Source organism: Cylas formicarius, unplaced genomic scaffold, assembly GCF_029955315.1.
Source record: "Cylas formicarius isolate icCylForm1 unplaced genomic scaffold, icCylForm1.1 PGA_scaffold_1__22_contigs__length_36826433, whole genome shotgun sequence".
In the NCBI taxonomy this organism is placed as follows: domain Eukaryota; kingdom Metazoa; phylum Arthropoda; class Insecta; order Coleoptera; family Brentidae; genus Cylas; species Cylas formicarius.
The window spans coordinates 20,380,913-20,398,110 of NW_026844264.1; the positions used below are offsets into that span (position 1 = coordinate 20,380,913).

The following is a 17,198-nucleotide window of genomic DNA, read 5'->3' on the forward strand; positions in this document are numbered from 1 at the left end:
AAATAAAAAATTAAACGCCTCCAGCAGGGAGCGCCAATCAAAATTTCAAAAATTTCTAAAATTCACCCAATGCAAAAAAAACTATTATATATATATATATATATATATATATATATATATATATATATATATATATATATATATATATATATATATATATATATATATATATATATATATATATATATATATATATATATATATATATATATATATATATATATATATATATATATATATATATATATATATATATATATATATATATATATATATATATATATATATATATATATATATATATCTATTCGCTGTTACACCCTCTTGTGAAAGAACTTAATTCTTTCCAGCTATTCATCTTTGTCCCCCCCCCATTTTCCTATTTTCAAAAACTTCTGAGGTGATCTACCATCTCAACTGTGCCACTAATATAGATCACCCGGCAGATGTGTGTCGAAAAGTGTTAATAATTGCTAATCAGGATATGCATTGTAAGCATCGGTTCGGTAAATACCACGTCAGGTTTACGTCAACTACAAAAAATGCGTCTGTTTTACGTGCGATAACCGAAACTATGGCAGGCAATGACCATATAACATCATATAACGCTATGTGATTTTAATTTGCATTTTGTCACGAGGCAAATTTCCATATTTACACGGCCGGCTGTGCAGAACCCATGGAAATAAACGAAAAAGTGTACATTAACGACAAATTTAATGGAATGTTTTGGCTTATCGCGGAATACATTTTCAAAAGAATGCTGCGTTTATCGGAGCATATATTTTACCCTTTGGAAAATCAATTCAGAGCGCTGCCCCGCAATCAAATCTGAGTTTTATTTTCGCTAACTGAAATGAAAAAGTCACATGGCTCTTAATTTTTTAGGCGGCTTATTACTATCATTAAGAGAACAATATCTCGATGGTTCCGGAAAATAGCATATTTTTTATAATACCATAATGAGCTCTTTATGAACATAACATATTTTTTTCTTAACGTTGCTGTAAAGCTGACTAATCCAACAAAAGAAATTACTAAATAAACGAATCCTATACGATAACAAACAAACCGCAAGAAGGATTTTTAAGTGTGGCCAAAAATTATTGAGCACGAAGGAGATGTATTCGAATATATAATGTTAAAGCAGTCATTTAAATCATAAATAATGCCGCCAATTATTGGCCCAAAAATAGGTTCATAGCCCTTTAATTTTTAGATTTAGAAATAAAATCATAATATGCTTTTATGTTCCAAAAGATCCGCCGAACGACTTGCGGAGGAATTATACAGGATGTTCCATTAAAAAAATACACCACGGGGAAATGCCACCTGGTGGCACCAAAAGTTATATCCTATCCAACACGTTTACAGAACCTGGATGCTGCCCTTGCTTGTCGGCTTCCTTATATATCTCATATATGAGCTGTGGTTGATGGTGGGGTAAGGTCTACAGAAATTATAAGATATGTCGGCAACTTTTTTAGTAGTGTATCGATAAAAACGTTATTCCTGTACCTAGATCTTCTGCATTTTCCTTTGCGCGATCTTCGTATTACGTTCATATCTGGACGGTTGAAACAGTCTAGCATAAGTTCGTGTTTTTACAGACATTAATTATGCTAACGTAAAAGGGCAACTGCGCAGGATTACTTTGCAGACTTGTATCTACAGGAACCTCACTCTCTCTTAGAACTTACTTCATTCCTTCATTTACTGTCCCAGGCTGCTCGAGGACATCGGAATTCTTATTTCTTTCCGAAGGACTAGACAAAGCTATTCGTTCAATGTGCCATTTCACCGGATAACCTACGCCTACCTAAACAGGTGAACTCGACTAAAAAAATCTTCCCAGCGAAAGCTTGGATTGTAACAATAAAATCTCGTGATATTTTTATCGTTATCATTGTATTATACAACGTGAAGCAGAGCAAACCCATGTTTTCCAAATAAGCATAACATATTTGCTTCAAGATAATGTCGGAGTTTAACGTCCACCAAGTGACGGCACTTCTTCGTGGTCGCAGATTATTAACTTTTCTTAGAAATTGTGCACGTGGTACGGGGTTTATTACCGTCTAATTAAAGCATCTTCAATATACGAAGCTCCTTGGTGAAGCATTACTAGAATCTCGAGATGTAATTTCCCGTTTCGGCGATATTTCTTGGCACCCACGCTCCCCAGACTTATCTGCATATGACTTTTTTTTGCGGTCCTACCTCAAGTGTAAAGTGTATGCCACCAAACGCGGCACCATATAGGAACTATAAGTTGGTATTCGTCATGAACTCGCAAAATTACCAGACAAAATGATTTCAAGAGCGACACACTACTTTCACTACTTTCACTTGGCTGAAATTATTTTTCGACCTTGCTTCATTTGCGCCTTCTTGTGTAATAATTTTTGTTTACACAACCATATTTGCAAAAGCAGTACCGTAGTATGTAAACCCATTGCAATTCGTCCTAGTGGAAAATATAAGCATGTTGCTTTTATCCAGGTAAATAAACTTATGATTGTCACTCAAAAAAAGTAGATGTACATCCCGTTTATAAGCTTCTCCTCGCCCAGGTCGTGTCTAAAGAAACTAGCGACTATAATAAACTATCAGTAATAAAACTGGTGGCATAATGAAATATTGAACAAAAATATTAAAATCCGTTCGAATAATAATGTTTTTCTTTAAAGTTTAATAAAATGTGTCTGGGGATTGGAAAATTTTATAAATCACTTCGCGTAAATAATAATCGGTACGTCTCAAAAACAGTAAGTTTCATCATATATGTCACTAAGAAAAATGAATTACTGGGATATACTTACGCTGATAAATACGAAACGAGTAAAACCCGAAACACAAATCTATCATTCTTTATTCAAATTGAAACGCCATAATTTTTGGGTTGTTGCCAATACCGGATCCAATTTCTTCCCCCATTGGGCGATAAATAAAAGAAATCCACCGCGAGACTAAAAAAATGCCGCCTCGCTTATCAAAATCTACGCGCGGATAAATTAAAGTGTTTAAAACACGTTGGGCAATAACCTACGTAAATAAAATACTTTGCAACTTGTGGAATATCGAACAACATATGATGATGAAACTGGTACGAACGAATATTTAGTATCCAGAAGAGAAGATTGCGCTACGAATACATATTGCCTGGCAGTTGATTAAAAAGACATTTTTACAAACTGGTTATTCCCTATGGCGTGTTGTTTTCTTTATGGAAAAACGGAAAAGTGATGGTTTGCTATTTAATTCGTGGGTGTCTACAGATATCGTCATTTTTCCAAACAGTATTTTTAAGGTGAGGAACATACTTGTGATGCCGTAGTTTTAACATCGAGATGTATACTAATAGAAATACTATTTGAAATCGGTTGCAGTTGTAGTTTATCGGAACATAATAGGTTATCTCAATATTACGTTGCGCTGGTCCACATAGTGATTGTTTCAGAGATATGTTCCCATTTAAATTGAAAAAAATATATATGTTATAACTTTCAAAAATACTTTTGCGTTAGATGTCATCTTTTTCCTATTCTAAAACAAACGCTACAGCGAGCTTATAACTTCTAAAAATCGTTGATCTGTCGAATTTTGATTGATGTTGATGTTGAAATTTGATGTTCATAGTCAGCTGCTTCTACTCTGTTAGGAAATTTCATTCGATGGAGCTTGATCTTTTGAACCCACTAGTTCACGAAATAAATTTAATTTGTCATGAGTCGATTTCACTAAATCTTGAAAATTGCCATGCAATAACAAGTAAATAAAAAAACAACAAGAATAGGAAGTCAAATATTTTGGAAATTAAGAATGCGGAAAGTGACGCCAGCCTCATTACCCATGGCCACGAGCCCCTTCGAACATTTCGCAAGTACCAAAAAACTAATTTGACAATTCACCATAAATAAGCATAACTAACATAACACATGCATTCTACATTTTCATTGAAGAAAGCAGCAGACTGTTTAGCTAGACAAAAGGCTTCTTGGAATATGGGTATTGCTAATTTATTACTAAAACATTGCAAACTCGAAACTAATATATTTAAATTGGACTGCATTTAATACAAATAATAATATATTTTCCAACACATTAAATAATATACAGTTGTTCTACTTTTTTATAATACTTAATAAAATATTTTTAAAGAACAGATTAATTGTACTATTATTTTATTGTTTTTTTTTTATATACTGACCAATAATTACATATTTCGAGAATCTATGAAATACTGCATAATTTAACGTGGTTTTTCAGTTATCCAGCTTTTACTTTTTTTTTTAAATAAATTTTAAGAATATCTGACGCGGATCGAGAACATTTGCCAAATCATATAATTTTTATGTTAGGAAGAGCACTAAATTACTTTTAAGATCCATTTTTCATTTTTTTTCTAATTGGTCCATTAGATAAAGAGATGCACCTCCCCAGGCTGTTATACTAATCTATATGAGTTTCAACAATGATAGACCAGTTTTAATTGTGCCTCGTTTAAGATCGAAGACAAAAATTTGAGTGCCCTAATATTTTTCACACAACATATGCAATCTAAACATCCCACTTTAAGTGGCTATCCAGACAATTTTGGGATTGATAGTAAATTTTAATTGATTATGGGTAGGGATGTTTCCAGTATATGATGTAAAGGCGAAGAAAAATGTTTTTTCACAATACAAAACTCACAACCCGTTCATTGATGTTTAACTTGAAAAGCAGGTTAATATAGATATTAAAGACTATAATCCATATTACATCAATTGAAATTCGCTAGTAACATTTTGAATTTGAACACATTATTTTCGATTATTTAAGTAACTTTGTAATAAGTGGTATGGAATGTCTCTAAAGCCACAAGCTGAAAGCTGTTCGTGGTCGACTGTGTCGAATGCTTTAGCCAGATCAAGAAATATGCACATTGATGGAGCTTTTTTGACTATAAATTTGTTTATATTAGCAGTTAATTCTGGTACCGCATCCTCTGTCAACATTTTCTCTCTGAAGCCATTCCGATTTTTCGACAAAAATTTTCGTAAAACTTGAAAGTGTTGGTATAGCTTCCTTACGAATTGTCGGAAATACTCCTTCATAAAACGATTTGTTTATTAAATACGTAAGAGGAGACAGAATGAAGTTACCGAGCAACTTTAAGGTTTCAGATCTAATGCCATTCCATTAGCTTTTGTCTACCTACCCAACCTTGTTGTAATTTTATATTTTCTGCTAGTTTTCCACATATTTCTGAGCTACAAGAGTTAGGGGCGTTATTGGCAATTGTTTTTAAATCAGTCGTATGACCATCAGAAGTTTTAATTGTGCTAATTAGGTCTCTGTCTTTGGTGGTAACTGTAATACATTTTATGCATTTCCATAGTGTTTATTTTTATTTATTTGTTCAATGTAGTGGTTTTGTATGATTTATTATGGGGGATTTAATATTCATTTCCAATGATATTTAAATATTTGCAAATGAAACATTTTTGTGATGCAACTGTTACTAAATCATTATTATTATTATTATTATTAATATTTTCATTATTATTATTAAAAGAACTTTCCTGAAACAAGACAACTATCCAACTACATTCAGTAACAAATTTCAGTAACCAACTTGAAAATACTTGTCCCACTGTAACACTTAAAGTGAAATAACTAAAAAAATTAAATTAAAGCAAACAGAATTTCAATTTCAAATATGTGTATCTATATTATAGGCAAAAATTTGAAAAATAATTTCACTGTGACTTCGGGGATTTGTCCTTTGTCCACCAAATTGAGTATTTCATGCCTTTCTTTTTGCTAAAACATTTCTTAGATTTTGCAGCGATAACGTTGTATTCATTTACTCTCGGTTGTAATTTTCCGAATGTGCTTAAAACGCTTTATTTTTATATCCGCATGACCTATTCTTCATTGACTCGACCGTTAATAGCGTCGCTGCAAATTTAGATTATTTTTATCGTTAATTAACTTTCCACTGGCGGCGATAAAGTTCATTTAACTACTAGATTATTGCAATAGTTTGCAACCGAATAAAAAAGGAAAATCAGAGATTGCAGCCGCGACTTATTTTTAACTTGTGGATAAAGCGTGTTCTAAAATTATAAACCAAAATAATTTCAAAACATCGACGAACTGTTAATAATACTTCCTATTGCATCATTGAAAGGAATATCACCGACCATATTCGATGAATCAGTTAAGTCCGTGGCGGCATTATTTTTTTTTCTTTTATTTTTATTTATTTATTTAAAGATGTCTACCTAACAGTAGTAGACAAATAGTTACAGAAGCCTTACAAGTAATGATGATATGACGAAACTTAACCTAAAATCTAGCCTAACATAAACATTGACACTAATAAAAAAAACCGAGAATGGGACAAGGCTGAAATTAATAATTATAGTTAATGGGACAATAACGGTTCGTAATAGATCGCGAAAAAAAGTCCAAATCATGGGTACTTGGAGCACATTGAAAAATAGGTGAAAATTTGCTTCTTGGTGTAGTCAGAAAGAATGTATTACTATGCATATATATAGACGGGAGTCCTACATTTTCTGCAGCATACCGCATTCCGATCGCCATATGTTTCTGTCTCTCCGGGCCTTTTCATTTATTGCCGGGTCCTTTAGATTTGTCCATTCTGTTATGTGGTAGCTGGTCTCCCTCGTTTTCTTTTATTTGGTGGAGCATATTCAAAAGCTTTTCTTATCCATCTATTTTTATCCATTCGTCTAACATGCCCATACCATACCAGTTGTCTTGTTTCAATTCGTTCAGTTGTTCTGTGCCGTCTGTTTGTACGGCGTCTAATCTCGTCATTTGGTATGTGTTCTGACCTAGATGATCTTCTAAGAAAATCCATTTCTACAGCATCTATTTTCCTCCTCGTTGGTTCTTTTTGCTGTCAAGATTCTGATCCGTATGTCATTATTGGTTCTACAGTTGCACCGTATATTGTCTATTTTGTTTTTATGGATATTTGAATGGACCAAAGTAAAAGATTGAAAACTCGTACACTCCTCTGTCCCTGTTGAATTTTGCGTTGTATGTCTTGTACAGATGAGCGTTTGTTAGACCGAATACTACCAAGGTATTTATACTCTTCGCATTGATTAACCTATCTTAACCACAAGTGGAGATCTTTATCTTCTTTACCTATTCTCAAATATTCTGTTTTGGCCATGTCCATTTTCATTCCCGCTAGATTATATTCCTGTTGTAGTTTCCTTAACATATAATCTATATCCTCTTCATCATTTGCAATTAGTACCTGATCATCAACAAAGAATAATGTTGACATGTAGTGGTCGCCAACCTTAAGCATTTTTGTCTCCATTTTTGTAGTATTTCTTCTACAAAAATTTTAAAGAAGGTAGGAAAAAGGTAACATCCCTGTGTAAGTCCCTTTGTTACCCGAAATGGTTCTGACAAAGTGTTTTGGGTCTTAAATACACAGTTGCTCTAATATATCCTTTATTTATATCCGTTCTCGTCAAAATATTAAATAAAAGTTTTAAGGGTACCGTGCCGTAGTCTTTCTCAAGATCAATGAAGACAACATGAGTATTGAGGTTACGAGCAACACGTTTTTCTATAATTTGTTGGAGAGTATCCCTAAAACTTTTATTTAATATTTTGGCGAGAACGGATATAAATAAAGGATATATTAGAGCAACAAGATGTTCACAGTGTATTTAAGATCCAAAACACCTTGTCAGAACCATTTCGGGTAACAGGGATGTTACCTTTCTCCTACCTTTTTAAAATTCTTGTAGAATAAATACTACAAAAATTGAGACAAAAATGCTTAAGGTTGGCGACCACTGCTTGTCAACATTATTCTTTGTTGATGATCAGGTACTAATTGCTAATGGTGAAGAGGATATAGATTATATGTTAAGGAAACTACAAGAGGAATATAATCTAGCGGGAATGAAAATGGACATGGCCAAAACAGAATATTTAAGAATAGGTAAAGAAGGCAAAGATCTCGACTTGTGGTTAAGATTGGTTAATCAATTCGAAGAGTATAAATACCTTGGTAGTATTCGGTCTAACAAAGGCTCATCTGTACAAGAGATACAACGCAAAATTCAACAGGGACAGAGGAGTGTACGAGTTTTCAATCTTTTACTTTGGTCCATTCAAATATCTATAAAAACAAAATAGACAATATACGGAGCAATTGTGGAACCAATAATGACATACGAATCAGAATCTTGGCAGCAAAAAGAACCAATGAGGAGGAAAATAGATGCTGTAGAAATGGATTTTCTCAGAAGATTATGTCGCATATCTAGGTTAGAACACATACCAAATGACGAGATTAGACGCCGTACACATCGAAGGCACAGAACAACTGAACGAATTGAAACAAGACAACTGGCATGTTAGACGAATACTGCTTCCTTAAGCTGATATTATTATATTTGGTCACTTTAGGTTTGCATTTATTTTTATCTTCATCTTAATTAAGGTGGCAGTTTATGTACAGTACTGCGTCTTTCGCTATAACCATATAGTGGTCTCAACCACATTCTGCACTACGATAAGCCCTTACGTCATTTGTCTTTAATCTCGTGTTTTGCGGCTTTTAATTTTTCATAAAAAGCCTCTTTTGTATTGACATCACTATCGCCATTTAGCACGTAGGCTCCTATAACACGTATTTGTTCTCCGTTTTTATTTAAGTGTAATGTTATAATCTGTTCATTTACTTCCTCCCAGCCTTTAATGTTTTTTATGAGACTCTTATAGATACCAATGGAAACTCCTCTTTTTGCTCTTGATCTTTTGTCCACTCCACTATAAAAACGAATGTACTCCCCTAACTCTATACACTATTCTATGTGTCCAGTCTCATGGTCCTTTTTCGTAGCAGTCGTCGTCTATGTTTACCATCTTCCTTCCGAGGCTGTTGATGGAAACTTTAGCCAGGGGATTTTTTTACGAAAAATGAGTTGCTAGCCCATTGTTTCAACCTTCTTCCTTTATCTGGACTTGGGACCGACAACCGCCCAACTGAAATACTCAATCCCTTCAGCGGGCGAGTTAGTACGGGGAACCAGAAAATTTAGTCTATGTAACAGGCCAAAGCAACCAAACAAGAGCACTAGGAGACACATAACCAAATCTATTTATTGATTTCGTATGCGCAAAGCCTTGTAGGGGATATACTACGTCCAATTTATACCATACATACTTCAAAAACTTATGCTGAATTTTTTGACAATTGTACCCAGGAGAGCATACTACTGATGCATACTTCAACTTAGACCTGATGTATGAGTTATATACTATTTTTATCACTTCTGCATTTTTAAGTCTCTGGTTATTAACATAAGAAACAAAGGATAATTTCGAGTCGAATATTACTCCCAAGTCACAAAAAGTGTTAGAACGGCAGAGAGTTTTATCAAAAAAAATTTACAGCTGCATGGTGGTAAAAGAGACTACATTACACTTGGCTATATTAAGTTGCAAGTTATTATTTAGGGCCCAATTCTTGCGACTTGGGCCAAACTACGCTGGCGAACAAGACAATACTGAACATCGGATTTAAAAAAAAAATACGTCGTCCGCATTTATCAAAAAACTGACATCAACTGACAAAGGCATTAACGACAATGTTGAATAATAATGGCCCGAATATTGAGCCTTGAGGAACGCCTGAGGAAGTGTATTCACATCGGAAGTGGGAACATAGAGATAGACGTACTGAGTGCGGTTAGACAAGTATGAAGAAAACAAATTATCAAGCCTTTCGGAAAATCCAAAGGCACAGAGCTGGTGGATTAAAATTTTGAGATCTAGGCGATCAAACGCTATTGGAAAATCAAGATATATGAAGTCTATTTGAGAACCTTCATCAATAACCCCAGAAATATACATAGTTAAAAAAAAACATGTTGGTGGGGGACTATTTGGTTCTTAGCAATATGAAATATTTTGTCCTGTAGGAGGGATTCTAAAACTTTACAGAAACTGCGGGTATAGTTTGTAATTTACGATCTATAAGGTTGTTCGGAAAGTCATTTCGTTTTTTTCCCGTCAGAGGACTTAATTACGTTTTTTCGAAACCAACTTCACACTTAAGCCGCATAACCATTATATGTCTTGAGAGCTGATATTGCAAGGCTTGTGTGTGAAAAAGTTCTATTAATTCTACGCAGTAGTTTTTGGTTGGTGCCCTTTTAAATATGGAGAGCAATAAGTAGCATTTTCGTCATATTTTACTTTTTTACTTCAGAAAAGGTAAAAATGCTATCCAAGCGAGAAAAAAATTGACGGATGCGTATGGAGAAGGCGTGTTAACAGTACGCCAGTGCCAGAACTGGTTTGCAAAATTTCGATCCGGCAATTTTGATGTCGAAGATGCACCACGGCCTGGAAGGCCGGTCGAAGCTGACAAAGATGCGATAAAGGCATTAGTTGATGCAAATCGGCGAATAACCACACGAGAGATCGGTGAGAGATTAAATTTGTCGAATTCGACTGTTTATGGCCATTTGAAAGGCATGGGCTTAACCTCGAAGTTCGATGTGTGGGTGCCCCATGTCCTTACGGAGCGAAATTTGTGTCGTCGCGTTGACGTGTGTGAATTGCTCCTCAAACGTCAAGAAAATGATCCATTTTTGAAGCGGATTATTACTGGTTACGAAAAATGGGTTGTATACAACAATGTTAAACGCAAAAGGTCATGGAGCAGAAAAGATGAACCGGCTCAAAGCGTGTCAAAACCAACATTCACCAAAAAAAGGTGATGCTCTCCGTTTGGTGGGATGTCAAAGGAATCGTTTTTTTTTTAGCTTTTGCGGGACAATACAACGATTAATTCAGAAGTCTATTGTCATCAACTGGACAAATTGAATGATTCACTTAAAGAGAAGAGGCCCGAATTAATCAACAGGAAGGGTGTAGTGTTCCACCAGGATAATGCGAGACCTCACACAAGTTTGGTCACTCGCCAAAAACTTTTACAGCTTGAATGGGACGTACCGCAACATCCACCATATTCTCCAGATCTGGCGCCTTCCGACTACTATTTGTTCAGGTCCCTGCAAAATTTTTTGGATGGCAAAACCTTTACCTCAAATGAAGATGTCAAAAACCACCTGAACCAGTTTTTTGCCAGCAAGGACCAAAACTTTTATGAGAGGAGAATTATGTTACTGCCAGAAAGATGGCAAAAGGTGTTGGACCAGAATGGCCAATATATAATTTAATAAAATATTTATTCATTATACGAAAACTGTCTTTCATGTTCCCCAAAAAAAACGAAATGACTTTCCGAACAACCCAATACAATCTTTTTTGTGTGCGGGAATAATTTTCGACATTTTCCCTATACCAGGACCGGCTTGGTTTCTCAGACACAGATTAAAAAGTATTAAATGCGGTTTAGCCAGAACAAAACGACAGTCTTGTATAAGGAATGTTGGAATTAAATCTGGACCTATTGTAAATTTAGGTTTAATTACTTTAAAAGCTTTTTCCACCTTATATTCGGAGAACATCTTTATGTTTATATCGTCAGAGTGGTGTAAATTACTAATCCCATTAAAAGAGAACTCCCGTTAGAAAATGACTATCGGAAACATAGTGCAAAAGAGTTGAATCTATTAAGTATGTAACTCAGTGTCATTAAAGTTCATATAACTGAGTACACCTAAGGTTTCTCTATTGTTTTTAATAAACGACCAAAATTTGTTTAGGTTCTTTTTTACTGTCACATTCAATTTTCAGTAGATAGCTTTTATAGGAGTCCCTAATTTCAGATTTTATCTTCGACATGTGGCATTTAAAATTTTTACAATTCTGAGAGACTACCCGTACTTCTGACCTTTTGTTACATCCAGTTTTCTTTTTTGTATTGTATATTATATTTGAATTAAACTAGGGAAGATACTTATTATCATTACATGACACTTCTTTTGCTATTTGAATCTGATTTCAAAATCTAATAAAATTAAATAAACAAGACGACCAGAGTTGTTTTCTCAGTGACTTGATGTTTTGTTTTAATTCGTACGTCATGTAGCAGTCTTGTGATCATTGCCAAGCAGCGTTAATTTCGAATCACGTGTCACCTACATTTTCGTATTATCGGAATAACGGAGGGAATTCCGCAAACCAAAGCATACGTTATTTCAAATAGTTTGTAGTGCATCGAAGCAACCTTGAAAAGCAATTTCCAATTAAAATCAATTCAAAGAGTAATTTTAATTTTATAATAATTTTATAAATTTACTTATTAAACCAGTATTACATGAGATGACCAATTGACCAGTGATCGTTATGTGGTGGACATGATAGTTGTTTAATAGTTCGATTTCACTTCTAGTTGTTCAAGTGGTTTACGATTAACGATAGTTCCTTATTTTTCAAAATGCTCCATTAAATTAAATTTAATAGATGGCCGGTAAAACTAGAAGACGTTTTAAGCTTTTCTAAAATTGCGTCGTGCTGCTGTGACCAACATATAAAGAGAAAATGTCCGTATAAATCAAGTGCATTTAATAAGAACATAACCGTCCAAGGATTACTTTTAGTACGGTGTAACGGCAGTTTTACTTTAAGAGGCTTTTAGTTTGAACTTCCGTAATAACTGCTAAATATTCTTAAACTTTCATTGCGCAATATGCTTACCATATAATATTATGCAAGAGATTTGGTTAGTATTTCTTCATAAACTTTATGAATATCTTTTATATTTTATATGTCGGTGAGGTCATTCATGAACCCCTCTTTGGGCTAATAAAAGGGGGACCTTTATACGTACTGTTTCGGGTTAATAAAGGTGGTTTTATTTTCGAAATAGCCACTAACACACCGACCGACATAAAAAACGCATTACCGGGACAAATCATGACAAAAACCAACACGTGCTGGCTAATGCTTGCTGTATAGTGGGTTATATTATCCTCGAGAAAAAATTCAATTCATATCGATACAAAAAAAATATATATACTATGTAAGTTAGCCACTTTAGTCACTAGTTTGACGATAGATTATAAATTCAATTAAATAATAGGTACTTCAATTATTTCAATTTTTTTTATGTTTACGAGAAGCAATACGCGTTATTTTGAAAATACAAAAATAATTATTAAAATGTCTCATCCTGCAAGTAATATACAATCAAAATTTTTAAAAAAGTCTTCAATGGTTAAAAAAATCCGGGCACAATTATCGATAAGTTTAATTGTGGTCCATTTTGTATTTTTCACTATAAAAAACGACCCAATTACACAAAAACTACATTAACATATATATGTTTTTCCACACTATTATAGTTTCTTTACTGATCTTACATCAGATTGTCTTTAAGATGGCAGAAGCCCGATAATAAAACAGCAATCTTTATTTGTAGGTAAACTGGTGTAAAGATCTGTGAGATTACTGCAATTTTGCGAAAGATTTAAAGAAATGGTCTTTCGCGCATGCACCAAATTTCACACACTACCGCCACTCTTTTAAACAGCGATCTCTACAGACTTGACTTTTTTTTCCATGAAAATGGAATCTCGCCATATTTTGATCAAAATATTGGTTGATAATACACGGTAAAAATTGATGCGCCGCAGGCGGCATTGATATTTTCGTAGAGGAAGTAATTATTTTCCGAGCATGCTCTATAGTTCACCAACTAAACAGCGATTTCCACACGCTTAGTTCGTTTTTGTAGAACATTTGAAGAGATCCAAGAATATTTTGAGAATATACTGCCGTAAAAATGACGAATCCAAACTTATTGATGATCTGTCAGCGCCCATGAATGCAACAAGGTTATTCATTTATAAATAATACACTAATGCCATATAAAAAAAATAAATTAAAAAGAGCATGGCAAAACACTAACTTAGAGAAAATGCTTTTTTTAAATAACCGTATAAAAAAACAGTGACACATAAGTTACTTACAATCAACCACTTTTAATTTTCTTCTTCTGTCTTAAATGGTCGAAGGCCGTTAGCCAAGTGATCAAGACAGCAGTTGTTAAATAATCTCAAGATTCGAATGAAAGGACAAAAATAACCATAGTTAGCGTGATAAAATGGAACACAAAACATTCTGAAGTTCTATTGTCTTTGATAGATATTAAAACCAATGGACTGTTCCGTAGTTCAAAAGCTTATAAAACATCAAGACATCGAAGTAGGTTTTCCGAATTTTCAGACCATCTAAAGCGCTCACATACCAAATTATAATTAAAGTGACAGTTATTGCAGATATTTATACTGGCCTTTTGAACAGTCTCCGATCTATCAGTGTGAAATGTGTAATGTGGAGACCACACTACTGAGGCATATTTAAGTGTAGAACTAACTAAGGAGCAATAAAGTAGGGTAGAGCCAGTGTAAGTGAGTCAGAGTAAGTAAGTAAATGTAAAATGTGTAAGTAATAAAGCCATACCCTTGTTAACAATGTCTTCCATCTCATCCAAAAAGGTCAGTTTACTCTCAAATATGACTAACTCTAAGTAAAAGTCATTCGTTAAAAACGAGATCTTAAATCTCGCGCATGAGTTTTTTGAATGAACCTTATTTTAAAAAAAATCCATAGTTGCTCCATTAATTTCTGTATTTTTGGGCATAGGCAGGGTCTGTGTATATCTAGTAACTATATGGTTGAAAGAAATTTGCTCTCGCATCCTCATATTGAACATTAATCTCTAACTTTTTTTGTTGCTTTCATGAATGTCTGTTTGTTAACGTCAGGTTTCAAATTTAATCGCAATTTCAAAATGGCACCCGAATAATCCATAACCCAGACTTTGATGGAATACACCTACTATACAATACGAGGGGGATATGGGCCACTTACAAAAGCTATGGCAATGATATATCCCAAAGAAATACTTAAACATTTCACATTCATTATTGTAGTAAATTTTAATTCACTATTTAACGTGTTTAACGGGATGGATGATGAAACAATATGAGGATAAGAAGTTGTGTGCATTTCACATTGTACAATTTTGTTATATTAAATGGAACTCAAATTTATTAATTTATTTATTATAATTGTCACAGACGGATTCCATTTTTACATAAAAACTTATATAAGTCACTTACATCCATTTTAAAAGACCATTACGAACATTAAGTGTCTTCAAACCAAATAAATTTTTTATTGTCGCATGCTTCACATTAGTCAAGTCGAAATGATGCTCGATTTCGCAAATATGACATAGACAACCAGGATTTCACAAGTGGGGTCGAACCAGAGAATATTACAGGAGTTTTGTGGAGTTCAGGTTTTGAAAGTCTGCTGGCGATATCCCAATGAAGCCCAACATTTTATAAGCCTTTGAAAGTACGTTGGACAAATCACTGTTAAAAGTAAAGTCACTTTCAAAGAGGACGCAAAAGTCTTTAATGTTACTCGTTAAGACTGAATAATTTTAAAAAATTTCATCGGTAAATTAAGAATAATTGGCATTATGGAAACCAAAAAAAACAGGGGTAAATATTGTTGTCAAAATCGAGTCAATATTAAACAAAACGGTAATTGAAACTGACGGCCTAATTCAATTTACAAGTGCTGCTATTGTGTTTTCGTTATGGACACCTATATGTCCGTCTGCTTATGTTTTGCATTGTTAGTCAGTGATTGACACGCGGATATCATAGAATAAATCAAATACGGTTCGGGGTGTTGTTAGTACTACCGAAGCGATCAATTGCATTCGTCTTTCTAAATAAATACTGGTTCTTGACGGAAACCTGCTTTATAAAAGATGCGCGAAAAAATTTTAGTTGACAGTAAGTTTTTATCAAACCGTTGCGAAAGTGCTTGGAATGGCCAAAGAGGATATCTAGGTTAGGGATTTTCAAAACTAATTGGTGAGTTTTGCTTTTTGTATAATATCTGCATTTTAAAACTTGTCGGGAAACGTGTTCCAATAACTGGATAATTTTAAATGGGCTTGTTTCGATTTCAGTTTCATGATCGGTTAAACTTACATTGAATAATTAAAATTTAGCAATTAAAAAAAATAACTAGATATAAATAGAGCCTCATTACCCTCATTCCTCAAAAGTAAGTAGAACTTAAATTGTTTTTTGTTGACATGTTTCTAATATTTTTTGATATATTTAATATTAGCATAATTCCGAATTATTCATCTGACCCACTCAGTTACCATTTTTTATGAATTTTGTTTGTATATTTGTAATATTATTTATTTCGAAATAAAAAGCGCTTGTTGGCCCCTTCGCGGCTCAAAATTCCATATCCAACAAACTCGTTATTCTGTGGTGACCTTAGGTATCATAAAATGCCAAAGTGATATTTTTGCTGATGTTAACAAAAACCAAAAAGGATAGATTGAATAAAAATTTTTAAGTAAGACTACGATTTCAATGAAAATTTTTATATAACTGCTATTGTGAAATGAATATTCTGTTCCAAATCTAAAATGAAGACATATAAGTATGCAACTAGTTATTGTTCAGAGTGGCCAAATAAGCGGGAAAAAAAATTATTGCTACAGTGGTCAAAAGAAAGAAAATATAATGTCTATTGCGAATGGTTGCATTGAAGAAAACTTGAAACAATGAAATTCAGCTCCGTGGTCCAAATTATCAGAATTGCATTAGTTTCTTTTTCTACTCCCGTCTATAAAATACCTAATTACCCACCGATCTAGCGTGCGGGAAGCGTCACTTTACCACGTCAGTTTCGTTTCCCACGAATCCAAGCCACTTCGGACATTTCCGAGGTTTTACCGCACGAGTTTGAGAGCAATCGGATGATTTCGGAGATATTTCCCACGCTTTGAATTTTGACATTTGTCAATTCTGACGGTCATGTCAGTGAATATATTTGTGTTGTTTTCCGAAAATGTAACCAAAAACTAACGGTCGTAGAAAAAGCATAGTATGCAACACGTTCGGTAAACTTTTTAACTCACTCGTTTATTAAAAACTCACTTGCTGCATAATATACTATATCAGTGCTAAAATTCGTATTCGTACTGAAATTACGATGTTTTAATTTCATTTCCAGTACTATTAATCCGGAAATGCTATGTGAGCTTTCTAGTAACAACTAATATTGCCCATATTCACCACACAGACAATAATCCTGTTCGAAAAATTATTATTATTATTATTTATTTTCTGACAAAATAACCAAAATAGATTATGGAGCATGCTGGGACGCTAACCCATTGTATA

The 17,198-nt window shown here is 33.8% G+C and overlaps 2 protein-coding genes across 5 annotated transcripts in view; both read left to right on the top strand.

Annotated features, from left to right (window-relative positions):
* LOC132697401 (diuretic hormone 44) overlaps nucleotides 1–17,198 on the top strand; it is a 97,699-nt gene that overhangs the window by 59,909 nt on the left and 20,592 nt on the right. Inside the window, exon 1 of one of the 4 annotated variants that reach the window (XM_060662886.1) lies at nucleotides 15,680–15,863. The exons of the other annotated variants lie outside the window; for them this stretch is intronic. The gene's annotated coding sequence lies outside the window, so the exon portion shown is untranslated. Of the gene's footprint in view, nucleotides 1–15,679; nucleotides 15,864–17,198 lie in introns of those variants that run through there. 4 annotated transcript variants of the gene reach the window in all.
* Nucleotides 7,819–8,409, top strand: LOC132697110 (uncharacterized). Its single transcript, XM_060662401.1, has 2 exons — nucleotides 7,819–8,127; nucleotides 8,185–8,409. The coding sequence occupies exons 1-2, from the start codon at nucleotides 7,819–7,821 to the stop codon at nucleotides 8,407–8,409; spliced, it is 534 nt and encodes a 177-aa protein (XP_060518384.1).

What these genes read in the sequence shown, in the direction of transcription:
- LOC132697110 (XM_060662401.1), top strand. Translation starts at nt 7,819, where the DNA reads ATGCTTAAGGTTGGCGACCACTGCTTGTCAACATTATTCTTTGTTGAT. An exon ending in TTCAACAGGGACAGAGGAGT is followed by an intron (nt 8,128 to 8,184) that starts GTACGAGTTTTC and finishes AAAACAAAATAG; the next exon opens with ACAATATACGGAGCAATTGT.